Below are 14,800 nucleotides of genomic sequence, written 5' to 3'. Positions count from 1 at the left end.
TGAGATAGGAAAGTTGTTCTCTAGGAAGGCTTGGGGTATGCATGAACCCAGTGAATGAATTGTAGATTGCTTTCATCAACTTGTTCCTGACATGGCACTAGAGTTTCCCTCTGAATTGGATGCATTTCAAAAGAAGTTATTCATTCATTCTAATTTTCCTCTTATTTGTCATTTGGGTACAATGACCATACTCCATCACTTATGCTTGAAACTACAAAGACAGACATGAAATAGTTATTTCATAGAAGCGTTGCAGTAAAAATTAAAAACTAATAACTAAAAAGTTACGTTTGATAGTTCCCCTTCCCTACTTTTATCCTGGGATGGAAAGTGGAAACTAATCCTTTTACTCACATTTTTTTGAGTTGTATGTAACTTCCACTTGTGTGAAAATGTCCCCAAGGATTTTGTTGATCAAAAGTTACTATAGAATAAAATAGATCAATTAAAATTAAACACATTTAAATACTGTCATTGCATATATCCTAGTTTTTCTTCACTTTATTTTTAGTTACGAGAAATTTATATTAGTTTTTTCCTTCCACTTTTTTCTTTGTTTCCCATATAAGACAATATGACACACAAACCATGTAGATTAAATGATAAAGAACTATTATGGTGTAACCCCAATAATTTTAAATCCGGAAAATTTAGCTATGACTACTATAAAGTTTGGTTGATTAAATATTTTGTTATCTTTTAAATATTACTGATTTTAATTTATTTTAAAAAAAAATTATTCAATTTTAACTTTTTAACATGCAATGCAAAGACATGTGCTTTAATTATTTTAATGAAAAGATTGAAATTATATCAATTTTAATAGATTAAATTGTAAAGGATTAAACATAAACACAAGTATTATGAAGATTAAAATAAAAATTGGTAAGAAAAAAAGTACTTAACTCAATTTAATAAAGATTAAAACGAGATTTATCACTCAGTCCTATATATCCTATATATTATTGTTGAGCATTTGTTGTGAGTTTAAATGACTTGAGTTCTTGCTGACAAAAGAAAAAGGAGTTAATTAGGGACACTGGTTGACCAAAGTCCCATATAATTAGTGTAATTGAAGGATTTGAAATAATAGTGTTCAAGTCCAAGTTTGATTCTTGGCCTCAGGCAAGTCATGCAACAATGTTTGAAGAAGGTCATGGCAAGGTAGCAGGCAGTTTTAATTAAATTTTATGAACTTGTCATTGGATTGAATATATTTCTTCACCTTTAAATTGGTTTTCAGGTTGTCATTATGTTCCTCTAATTTTGCCTCTTTTTTGTAACTTTCTAGCACTTCTAAAACGTCAAGGATTAGATGTCAAGGATCTCGTGAAATTTGAGCCTGGAAAAGAACCTTAACCGCATATAGATTGCACAGGACATTTGTAGGTACTATACTAGTTTCAACAATAAACGATTCATCAAAACTTAAATCTCTTGATGCAACTTTTGTTGGCATTATTTTAAAATTTTCAGTGGTCTTACATTCCCTATTTAATTGATTTCTTACAATGAAAAAATCTTTTGGAATCACAATCATTGTATCCATAATAGTCCACCTTTCTCCAACCCCAAAGATATCACAATGAGAGAAATATAATTCAGTTGAATGCAAAAGAGGTCAAAAGCTATATTCTATTGTATGATTGGAATATGTGAAGCCTAGAGTGTTAGACTACTCTAGATTTGATTTAGAACAAATTGATAGATGCTTAATATTTTATGAGAAAGGAATCTAAAATTATGGAGGGCCTGAAGGGATTTAATGTAGAATAGGCAACATGACACTTCTTAGATCCTACACATATTGGATGTATAAATATATAATCTATGATACATAGTTTACTTTGTGATTTATCTGCTATAAATATTAGTCCTTAATCAGATTATAATCATATTTCTTTTTTATTTTAATGAGATTTTGTATAAAAATAATAAACAACATCGGTTTCTAAGAACCGTCACAAAATATTTATATTCTGATACGGTTATTAGGAAATTCGTATTAGAAAGCGTAGTTTCTAAGATTATTTTTCTTAAAACTGTTTTAGAATCCTAACGTTTTTAACATTTAAAGAAAATAAATAGTACAATTTAAGACGGTTTTCAGAAAACTGATGTAGAAATCGTCATTCTAAGACGGTTTAAAAATCATTGTAAAAAGTGTTTATTTTTTATGATGATGAATTTAAAGACGGTTCAAAACCGTCATGCAAAGTGCTTAAAAACCATCTTTGAAAGGATTTTTTCTAGTAGTACATCAACTTGGTCTTCTTATCTCATGCATGTGATACATAAACTAAAGGAGCTTTTTCTCATGCCATTTTGAAGCAAAATAAAGAAGTTTCAAGTGAAATGATCTAAGACTAATTTTTAAAATAAAAATATTTCAACAAAAAAGATTCATATAAAACCTTGAATTAGGGTCTGTTTGAATAATTTTTTCTAAAAATACTTTTAGGAAAAAAATAAAAAAGAAAATAACAAAATAAGCTTATTCATAAGCTAAAATAAGTAATTCATTAACTCATTATTAATTAGTTTGTAGATGTTCTCTCATCCTTAGAATAATTATATTGGAGAATTTCTATAGAATAACTAATGATTAGCTATTAGAGAGAATTCATTTTAGCTAATAGGAAAATTCATTTTATTTTATTTTTATTTTTTTTCTTAAAAGTGTTTTTAAAGAAACTTACTCAAATAAGTTCTCACTTAGTCTTGTTATGAGTACAAAAGAGAAATATTTTTAAGAATTTTTTTTGCAATACTCTTATGTGATTGTTTAACGGTTTTTTAAGGAAAAAGAATGACAAAATAATTTTTTACCAAGATTTTTTTTATAGCGTAGTTTTTCATATTTGTCCATTGTAAACTCTAGGATGAGCGAGTTGTCCTTAACAATTTTTTGCATTCCCTTAAAAAAAGCATTTTTTTTTGCATCAAATTAATCACCTTAAATTTAGCTTAGTTTTATTGAGATTAGTATTTCTCTCCTCGATCGTTTGCTTCTAATGTTTTAAAAAAACCGTCAGTATTTATAAATACAGGGCTTGTCTTTTTGATTAATCATTGTGAATTTTAATAGGTAGTATTTATAAATTATGAGAAAATGGCAGGGTTTGCTTGAATTTGATTTGCTTTTATACAGTCACACACACTCCACACTATATTAGTAAAAACATAAAATAAAATAAATTAATCCAGGTCAATTCTCTATTTAATAAGTTTTAAGCATGAAATAGTCAAACCTTATTTGCCTTGGCCTCAAGTCAAACCTATGTGGGGTTCTTTCTTTTCGGAACCAACCACGTGAAGTTACTATCGTTGTTAAACTCATGTTTTTGAGATGAAAAATAGGCTCCCGTTGTTTGAAATTCGAACTAGGCTCAAAATTTGAATCCTTTGTGCCTGGACTGGAAATTGGGTCCAAGTCAAAGAGTTTTAATTCAATGGGCCCAAAAATAGCAATGTTATGGTGCATAATACAAATACGGCTCCAACTCTAAAAGGGGGGACATGCATGCGTCAAATGTTATACGTGTATCCTTTGCAATACACAATTCTTTTAAATGATTAACAGAAGTTTATAGTGTTGTGAATTATAAACAAGTGTGAAACTTTATGAGTATCCTGCTAATAAGCATTTTCTTTTCTTTTCTTTCTTTACAATTGTATGATAAGGATATATCTCCTAACATTTTTATTAAAGAAACTAAGTTAAATCATATCTTAAATGGACCAAGTTATAGGCAGAAATCTTATCTATTTTCATTTCTAATTATTGACTTTTGGAATTGTTATAAAAAGTATAGTTTAAAAAACAAATAAAAATGTTCATGTTAATAATTGCATAAGAAATTATTAATGTATGAACCTGTAGGATTATAAATTAATTTTGCATGATTGAATTAAACTTATAATTCATATATCTAACATAATATTAGAATAATGTATGAGCATGTAGGTCTTATAAATCTAGGATTAAATTAAATTCATAATTCATATCGAGTTTATTTTAATAATTGTTAGAATTATCACATCATCCGTTATCAAACTATTATTAGACTTGTTTGAGATGTCTTGTCTTTGGTGTAAAAAAAGTTTAAGGAAAGCAAGCACCAAACTTGTTTTTATTATTATTTTTTTTGAAACTTCTTTTATAAGATTGGAAGCAGGAACCAAAATTAAAACGATTGTCATATTACAGCCTCACAATTACAGATATGCACAAAGTTTGCCACTTTTGGACAAAACAAATCTCTTCCCGCGTGGCTGATCCTTCACCTATTGCATGAATGTGAAACTCAGGTTGTGTACTTTTTATCACAATATAAGGGTAGGGCAATAATGGAGTATCTCATTGACCCATCAATTTTAAAATTTTAGAACACAACAAGCCTACAAGAGTAATACGAGAAATGTGGAACATCAAACTTCGAAAGGAAATCTAGTTAAAATATATCCTTGTTGTTACATGCCGAAATCCCGTTTTTACTGCATGGTACTATAGTTAATGTATTTGTTATTGATGCTGGTCCACTTCTGTAGTAGACAATACATGTTAAAATCTTTGTATAGCCATAATGTTACGAACATTGTGCATGAAAGCAAAACATGCTGAGGAGAAACCATGCGTGCAAAAAATTAATCTCTCGCTCATAAGATTATGAATCCCCGAATACGAACGACCTTTGTCCAAATTCATTGCATAAGTTGAAACACAATTGCATAAATAATAGGTTAGCAACCTAGGACATTGACTGAAGACCAAAAGGCACGTTTATCATACTCATGAGTCGTTAAACGATCCTGCATAAAAATAACATAACGGAATTTTGACACCCAAGTGATACATAGTAAAACCGTATTTGCCCTAACAATGAGGCTCCCAAAACTGTATGTGTGCATTTTATATTTTAGTTTCATGAAACTTGTTTATTTACAAATTATAATTTCAACTAAAAACCGTATGTAGTAGTTTTATGGCTCGTTGTTTTTACAATAAATATTGTCTAGGTGTAAAGTTCTATCATGCAAATTGCAAAACACATTATTTTTAAATGAATGATCATCCCTTAAAATATCACCATTGCCCATTGGTTATACCTAACACTCAGAGAAAGATAAACATAGCGTAAAGATAGAGCTTAGAAAGAATGGCATATATCACATTGATACATAGTGGATTGAGATTTGGGACAAAGCAGAGAGCAGGGGCGGTGCGTTTCAGCCGCAACCACGTGGTTTTAGCCAAAGAAAGGTGGTCGGTGGTGGTCTAACCAAAACATAATTCAGTTCTAAGTATTGATCATAGTGTTCATATTTGTGTTCAATTATTGACAACAAAATCTCATTCATTTTCAATCACAATATTTAGTTTTCTTCTCTATAGGTTGAGGCTGGATATAATCATATATAGTCTAGTAGCTATACAATTAATGAACTTATCGTGATGAACAAGAGAAGGCAATAATGTTTTGGACGGAAAAAAATAGTTTATAATTATAAGATGGTTATGTAATATTTAAGTGGTGATAATTGTTATAAGTCTAGGCAATCTTTTCCTGATTTTTGCAACATTTTATAAGAAAATAATAAAGCGAGGGTTTTTTTTGGTCATACACGAGACTTCTCCTTTTACTCTTTGAATGTAAAGCTAATTATAATGCACACTTGAAGCGTATAGAAACAAGGTCTTTTCTTTTTTCTTTTATATTGTATACCTTTTTGAATGTAAGATTATTTCTTCCTTGATATATATAATATATGAATCATGATTTATAAACATCTAATTCACATTTTTTTCCTTATCTTATTACATTACATTATATATATATATATATATATATATATATATATATATATATATATATATATATATATATATATATATAATATGGTTATCTTTAATGAGACATTTTTATTAATTTTTAATTTTTTTATTAGTTAAAAAAATTGTTTAACTGTTAGCTAAATAGTAACTTTTTATTAGTTTCTAATATTTTTTAAAATGTCAGTAACGTTTTTAAAAATATTATTTTCTAAATTTTTATATATATTTTTTATTTTTGTTCTTAGTATATTTATTCAATTTCTTGATTATTTTTTAAAATAAATTATAATTTTATTATTTTTTTATCATTTTATACTTTTTAGCTACCAATTAGCTTTCTAACTTCCAGTTAACTTTTTAACTAGTTTTACCTAACATAACCTATATTAATCATGTAAAAATCAAGAGATCTAATTAATAAAGTACTTGATTTTATATAGTTTTTTTTATGTCTTCTATCCTTACAAATAAAATAAATAAAATAAATCACTTAAAACATCATTTCACTCTTTATTTAAACTTTAATACCTTTTTACTTTAACAATAAAATTGTTTAAGAACTTTAAATGGATTTGACACTTTAATTATTTTTTTCCTATCTCTCAATTCTTTCACTCTCTCACTAAAATGTTTGGACTCAAGGGTTTTTATCATATCTTTTTGTTTGATATTGATGTAGAGATTGTCTTTCTTTTATTCAAAATGCTATAATGGTGAAAAGAAAAATGACATTAAAGCATTACTAATCAACATAACTATTTTCTATGGGTGAGTAGATTTGTCAAATGAGTTGGCCTTAACCCATGTGGGTTAAGGCCAAAATGACCCACAAGACCAAATGAGCCACATATATAAATGCCCCACAAGGCCAAAAAGCCCACAAAGACTTGTAGGCTAAGTTCGACCTATGGGCCCAAAAAAGTTAGATCTTTTTTTTTAATTCTCATAATTCAATTATATATTTTAGTACCATCCTTCTTAAATTTTATATAATAGAATATGTAAAAATATTCTATAAAAGAGGTTAGTTGAAATCGATCAATATTAACCCTAATTGAGGTTGTCCGAGAATAAACCTTATCAAGATTGACAAAAAATAACTCTAACCAAGGTTGACCAAAATTAACTATAGACGAGATCGTCCAAAAATAGTCTTAGGTGAGATCAACCAAAATTAGCTCTAGTTGAGATTGGTTTAAAACATTGACCGAAATAGACCAAAAATAATTGTAACCAAAGTTTGTCACAATTAACCTTAATTCAGTAATTAAAAAAAAACTCTGTCGGTCGGTCAAAAACAACCCTGACCGCATTTAGTCTTATGATAATAATTTTGAGTACTCTTAACAGCAATGGCAGGTGAGCCCATGGAGCTGTCTACTACAAATATAAAAGTCGTATTGATGTATTTAAAAATATAGCGGAAAGTTCTGTGTGATGTATTTAAATATAAATAAACACTTCATCAAGAAAAACAACTCTTGATTTTGTAGCACATGCAATTGCACTCTTTTAGTTAGAAACCATGCATCCACTCTAGAATTAAGAAGGGTACTTGTTATTAACAACAGAACAATTCTCATATTTTCATCATCTTGGTTTTTTCCTACCAGTTGTCATATTATTCATTCAGCTTAATTAATTCAAGCTAGCATGTACAATTATAACATTTAGTCACTTGTATACAATATACTAGAATATTGAATATATATTGAACTTATAGTCCACGAAAAAAATTGCAAAATAACCCAATGTCAGACATTCAACAATGGAAAATTCGAGCTTTGCCTATGTGCCCCTCACAACATTGCACTTACCATACCAAAAATGCTCAATAAGTCGGAGCCCCGACTTATCTTCAATATCTGGAATTACAGGCCTCACTGATTTATTTTGCAATAAAAAAGAAAATGATTCATTGGAAAGGGTTAGTTATTCATATTAAAATGTAATTTTGCAAAGCACATTGCAACAGGTGCCAAATCTCCAGCAGTATTTTTTTTATCAGCTAAAAATATAATATATTCAAGGTACCACTGGTTCCAAATGTTCAGCAATATACATTTTACAGTACAAACTCGCATCTGTTCACAATGTTGATAGCAATTTCACGTGTATAGGATAAGACTGTTTTTAGAAACACCAAGCTATTTCAACGTAAAATTGGGATAGGATTTTCATCAGCTCAACTTATCACTCAGCCATATAGGCATAGCTAGCTAGGCTAAGTATATAAATTGGTTATTTGTAGTAAACATTACAAAATTACGAGATCAGTAAAAAAAAAAAAGATTCTTCCGTCTCCACACATGTCAGTTTTAAGGCATGCATATATATATATATATATATATATATATATATATATATATATATATATTCAATGCTTACTATATATGCTGGAGAACTATTAATAACAAAATTCCATGAAATAATTAATCAAATGATGAGTGGACCAATGTGTGAATGGGTTGATTAGTGGGTTGTATGTCAACTTTTCTTTCTAACAGAACCTTCTTGTAATCGAGTTTGCACTCTATTATATATGCAACTGTTCATGTTGCAATAGCCTTTTTTTTAATCATGTTGCGATAGCTTAGCTTTCTGCCTCAAAGCTTGTTGTTCTGTGGTCAAATTGTTTCCTTCACAAACATATATATCTTGTGGATTAAGGAAAGAAAAGAAAACTAGAGGAGCATAAGCAGAACAAGCACTTCTCTAAATTGTAATAAGATCAAAGCATACTGTAACTTTTAAATAAAAGAAATATTTGTTGTAATTCACCAAAAAAAGAATAATATATAGGCTGAACTTTGGAGAGCTAAAATGTTATCTAAACCTAAAAATTCCAGTCCTCATTATACTAATCATTTGCTTTGATATTATTGTAAATTATAATATAGCTAGAAATATCCTTTAGATTTTTCTCCAACCGAATTTTCTTCGATAAAATTACAAAATCTTACTCTCCCGCTAATCTAATTAATTTCCTTGAATGATCACACTTTATATAAGGATCACAACATATCATCACATTTTTCTATTACCTTTCCACACTAGAATATTTAATTTCTTTTGTTACTTAGTCTTGGTTGTCCTTGTACTATAGTGTGAAAGGTTTTTCGTTTTCGGTTTTAAAATGAATTCCATGAAATGTTTAAAGGGATGTAGGTTGGATGGAGTGGATTCTAATATGATATGTTTCATCATTTGTAGGTAGATAATTGAAAACTTCAATTTTTTATTTCTGAGAAACAATTAATTGACTACTTTAATGATCTGATTAAAGGGGTTTTTCTTTCTGTACTTGTATGAATGTTGATTGAAGTACTCCTAGTTAACAAGTTTCATATTTGGCTGACCAAACCTTAAGGGAATGCCTTTTATAGATACACCTCCCTGCTTACCTTTCCATGATAAAAAAAAGGTAACAACAAATGTTAGTTAAGACATTAATGAATGGTCATATAACCTACTGTCTATGCGATTCCCTCTTCCTGTAATATCTTTTTTAGTTGCATTAAAAATTGTAGCCTTAATTCAAGAACTAGGGTAAAATATAATGCGCTACAACCCTTTTAATTAGCAGCACCGCCTCTAATCTCTTTATCTATTTTGACCTTCGAGCAACTGAACGAAAGGAACATACATATAGTTTTACCGCGAACATACACAAGCAAAAGGAAATAATAGATTTAACTAGGGTACACAAGGGCACATTACGTACCCAAATTAAACCCGAGTTGGTGATGGGCATTGGGCAACATACCTATATATACATATTAAGAAGGTTGTGTTTGGTATGAAAATGAAAAATAATATAGCAAACAAATTTTGTACTTTATTACGTTAAGTGGAACTTTTGAAATTTTTTATTTCAATAATTAATATGAACTAATATTATAAAATAATTATATTAGTAATTTATCATTAGTGAATTTATTTTATATGATCAAATTAAATGAATACATTAGACAACTAAATAAGATGGCATGATCTTAAATGAACAGACGTTAGTTTTGGTCTATTAGGAATGATAAAAACTTCATTAGATTAACATATTATAAGAAAATTATGATCTCCAATATATTGAGTCATCATACATAATTCATCTTCTCCCATCTCAAGAGTTATAAAGATCCTATTGAGGAATAAAGAAAATGTGGTTGAAGAAGAATTATAAAATCTTTGGTTGTTTGTGATTCAACAATTATTAAAAAAACATTTTGATCATGGACCAACTACATATCCATATATTTTATCTCATTCTTAATAATCAAATATGTTGTAAATCGTAGGGTCTTTGGTGATTTGTTCTAAGATTATCGACCTGTAAATTTTTAGTTTTTGCATAAAAAATAAAAATTAAAGATATTCGAAAAGAGCTCACACATTTTACATTCTACTATAATTAAAAAAAAATTCTCTTTTCTTTTTCTTTTTTCTATTTTTTTGGGAATAAAAATCAACCTCCCTCTATAAGATGGAGGACTACGCTACTCCGGTGTGACTTTTCAAACGACAAGCGATTTGGTGATTTTAATCAATGAACTGAGTGAGGAACAAGATATATGTTATAAGTAGAAAGAGGACCCATTTCAACGTACGTTCGATAAGTTTTTTTTCTTTCATGTTACAGCTGCAGCCTGCAAGCACTTAGATTAAACAAAAAAAAACCTATTGATGATGATGATGATGAGATGAAAAAAGAAAAAAGAGTAGTGATTGCTATTTTAAAAGGACAAATTATTAATATCTAAAAATCTTTTGATCCGGAATAGTCAACGTTTTCGATCTCAGGCCGCTTTCTATATTTATTAACTACCTTTACATATACAAGCATTTCAAGGTACTTTCTTTCAAAGAATTGCTTATTTTGAAATATCACTATTTAGTTTTTATTTCATTTAAAAAAATTATGTATCATATTGGATTGTTTAAATTTTGTTACTTCTATAAGGGCTGTTTATGATAAGAAATATTTTTTTACCATTTAAGAATTAGTTTTGATCAGTCAAAATTATTTAAGGATAAATCATTTAACAATTTCTTTTATATTATATCACTAAAATAAAATATGTATAAGTTGTTTACCTATGTGATATTACTTTAATTAATTAAAAGGAGAAAAAATTTAAAATAAATTACTTAAATGACATATTAAAGATGGTCTAAAGTTGTTAGCAACTGAAATTTTTGTTTGTGATTAGTCAATTAATAGTAAGATCAATAATCATTAATAAAAGACTAGATTAATTGGTAAAAAAATGACTAGATAAACTTTTTTTATACACGGTCAGTTGTCATTAAAAATGGCCAATGTTAAAAAAAAAAACTATCCAAAACATTTACTCCAATGTATATTGATATTGATGATGGATATTTATTACTCCAAATCCAATCATTGTGAATAAAATAAACGGCAATTATTTGATTAGAAAGAGGCCGGGGAGAAGATCCATTTCTGTTTCACGCTGATATAATTCCGACAACAATAAAAAAAGAAAGCAGTACAATAGTCACCGACAACAAGGCATGATCGTATGAAAACCTGAGAGTCAGTTGACGGCGTTAATTATAGCGCGTATCTATTCCTTTGATTCTTGTTAATTTTCTCTCCGTTAGTGCGCTATCACTAGCCATTGTTTATTGACAGCGACTCTCCAAAAAGGCCACATATTAGTTGCTGAAAAATTTGACCTTTCTTGCACGAGAGCACAAACCCTACCATAGAGAGTATACACTTTATTGGTATAATCAGAGCTATTTTGGACTTTTTTTTATTAGATTGATTTATTTTGAGATAAAATAATACTTTTAAATTTTAATTATGATTTTACATTCAAGTTTTAAATTGAATCCTAAATTTTAGTTAAGAGACTCAAAACCACCTGTGTTATCAAGTTATACGGAAAATATACACTCCAAATACAAGTTTAATCTGTGAATATATTATAATTTGTACGGTTAAGGTTTGCCTTGATAAAAATGTATAATAAGGTATAGTGCTGTATTTGTAAAAATTTAAAATTTAGTTCTAATATGCATTTTAATGAATATTCGCAATCAGACTGAATTTTAAAAAATAGTTTAAATTAATTGTGAAACAAAGTGATTTATATTTAATTTTTTATATCTAAAATAAGTTAATTATAAACTTAATATTTTTTTTTATCAAACATAAAAGTTATCTAAATTTACTTTAACTGAATCTATTTTAAACCAGAATCAATTTCTTAATATAAGAACAAACATATAAATATTTACATAAAATCATTTTGGTATTTCAACCATGATATTAAATAATTTAATGTGAATTCAAACATATAATTAATCTCTCGATGATGAACACTTTAATTTTATTTTCATAATAACAAAATAAAAAGTTAAATATTTCAAATCATAATATTTTATTTCTCACATTAAAAGCTGTGTTGCAGGAATAACATAACATTGCCTGGCATGTCTTTGTCATTGTTTCTCCTCTGTCCTCTTCCACCTACAAGGAACACTACTTTCTTAGCCACTTATAAAACACCCTTCCGACCTTATATGTGTTCCACCGAATTAGGACATTTTCCCTTCTCACTTCTCATTCTCTCTTGCTCCCTCTTTCAGTGTCATTCTCTAAACCCACACTGCAACAATGAAGCTTACAATAAAAACACCACACCCTCTCCCTTCACCCCAATCCAACACCCTCCTCAAACCTCGCTGCATAACAACAACCACCCAAACATCCAAACCAACCAGCAACAAAAACCTACACATGTCTAATGATACACGACAAGCCGCATTACGTTTAGAGAAAATGATAAACTTGGAAGAAGAACATAATACTAACAATTATTTTCCGTCCATGCAATCATCAAAACTTGGCAAGAGGTGGAAGGAGTACCATGGCATGAGCAATTGGGAAGGCTTGCTAGACCCATTAGACGACAACTTACGTGCTGAAATACTAAGGTACGGTCATTTCGTGGAAACCGCGTACAAATCATTCGAGTTTGACCCCTCCTCACCCAACTTTGCAAACTCGAGGTTCCCCAAAAAAGCTCTTTTAGAACGTTGTGGTTTACCTAAAACGCGGTACAAGGTGACCAAATACCTACGTGCAACCTCGGGTATTCAGCTACCTAGTTGGGTGGACAAAGTACCAAGATGGGTGGCAAAACAAACGAGCTATGTTGGATACGTAGCGGTGTGTCATGACAAGGAAGAAATCAAAAGGCTTGGTCGGCGCGATGTTGTGGTGGCATATAGAGGAACCACCACATGCTTGGAATGGTTGGAGAATTTTCGTGCATCTCTCACCAACCTCCCTATTCCATGCAGCAGCAAAAGGGCATTTGAAAAAAATGGGGTCATGGACGGAAGTGGGGCCATGGTGGAAAGCGGGTTCTTGAGTCTCTACACCTCCTCACTTCCTGCAAAGGTGTCTTTGCAGGAAATGGTGAGGCGAGAGATCTCAAGGATCCTCGACACCTACCGCGGGGAACAACTCAGTCTCACCGTCACCGGCCACAGTCTGGGGGCGGCATTGGCCACGCTCACGGCGTATGACGTCAAAACCGCCTTCCCAGAATTGCCGGTGACAGTCATCTCCTTTGGTGGGCCCCGCGTTGGGGACCGGAGGTTCCGACGGCAGCTTGAGAGGCAAGGGACCAAGGTTTTGCGCATAGTGAACTCCGACGATGTCATCACCAAGCTTCCAGGGTTTGTGTTTGATGATGACGTGGCTAGCGCTGGAGGGGTACACGTGGCAGGATTTCCGAGCTGGATACAGAAGAGGGTGGAGGAGGCACAGTTAGTGTACGCGGAGGTTGGGAAGGAACTACGGTTATGTAGCAGGGATTCTCCGTACCTTGGAAACACGAATGTTGCCACGTGTCACGAGCTGAACACGTATCTGCACCTCGTTGATGGCTTCGTCAGCTCCACGTGTCCCTTCAGAGCCTCCGCGAAGAGGTTCCTCCAGCGTTGACAGCCACCGTAGTGTGGTGCTCTAACCCAAACCATTAACAGAAAAGATAAGTTTTCATGGGAAAATGTAATTATTAGCTGTAGTTGTCTAAATTGTTGCACAACCATCGTCATTGTAGTTAGTGATAGTGATAAGGTTAATATATTTATACATCTAACTTCTCTTCTGGGTTGTGACTGTTATGTTGTATCGTCACCGGTTCCAGTCCAAAAACAAGTAAGGGTAAGTTTGTGTATAATGATTCTCCATCTTACTTTTACACAGGGTGAGCCTTTTATATCAAGATAGAAAATTATTTGATATATGTTATTCAACAGAAATGTTAATTAGTTATTTTAAATAAAAAATAATTTGTATCAATTATTATTCATCAAGATATAAGATAATTAATAATACACAAATCATTCCTCATTTTAAATACTTAACCAATCCATACCACTTATTTTTTTTTATCTTTTATTCTATCTTAAAATAAATCTTATTATAATGGCTTATATTTTTTTCTCTTTCGGATAACAGATTGGGTGTCTGTATCAAACATTTCTCCTAAAACATATTAGGTTTTTTTTTAAAAAAAATTATTCTTCATTTATCTGTGTCGCATATGTACCAGTTTTTTCTTTCTTTCTTTCTTTATTTTGAGTCTTGAAATTTAACTCTTAAACAGTACAAACACTAATTGTGATAATGAAATGTAATAAAAATAAACGAACGACTATTTACAAAAGAGAAAAATAAGAGAAACTCACTTTCAAATCGTAGAAAAGAGAAAACTTAGAGAAGAAAATGCCATGCTTCATGAATAGGGGGTCTTACAGACACATCCATTTTTAGACACTTTTGGATCATCAAGATCCCTTCTAATATCTTAGCCTTCGCATGGAGGGTGCTATTAAACAAGATATATACGAAAGTTAATTTGATAAAGAGAAATATTATGCCACTCCAACCCTAGTTGCCCCTAATCCCAACTCTAATTAATC

At 30.4% G+C, this 14,800-nt stretch overlaps 1 protein-coding gene across 1 annotated transcript; it reads left to right on the top strand.

Annotated features, from left to right (window-relative positions):
- The first annotated feature begins 12,416 nt into the window (after positions 1-12,416).
- LOC114366899 (phospholipase A(1) DAD1, chloroplastic-like) lies at positions 12,417-13,827 on the top strand. The gene has a single exon (XM_028323925.1). The coding sequence runs from the start codon at positions 12,480-12,482 to the stop codon at positions 13,815-13,817; it is 1,338 nt and encodes a 445-aa protein (XP_028179726.1). The 5' UTR covers positions 12,417-12,479; the 3' UTR covers positions 13,818-13,827.
- Positions 13,828-14,800: the final 973 nt, after the last annotated feature.

Source organism: Glycine soja, chromosome 9 (assembly GCF_004193775.1).
Source record: "Glycine soja cultivar W05 chromosome 9, ASM419377v2, whole genome shotgun sequence".
In the NCBI taxonomy this organism is placed as follows: Eukaryota; Viridiplantae; Streptophyta; class Magnoliopsida; order Fabales; family Fabaceae; genus Glycine; species Glycine soja.
The sequence above is the reverse complement of the archived record's forward strand: the minus strand, read 5'-3'. Positions and strand labels throughout refer to the sequence as shown.

Excerpts from the sequence above, each read along its gene's own strand:
- LOC114366899 (XM_028323925.1), top strand. The coding sequence starts at position 12,480 with ATGAAGCTTACAATAAAAACACCACACCCTCTCCCTTCACCCCAATCC.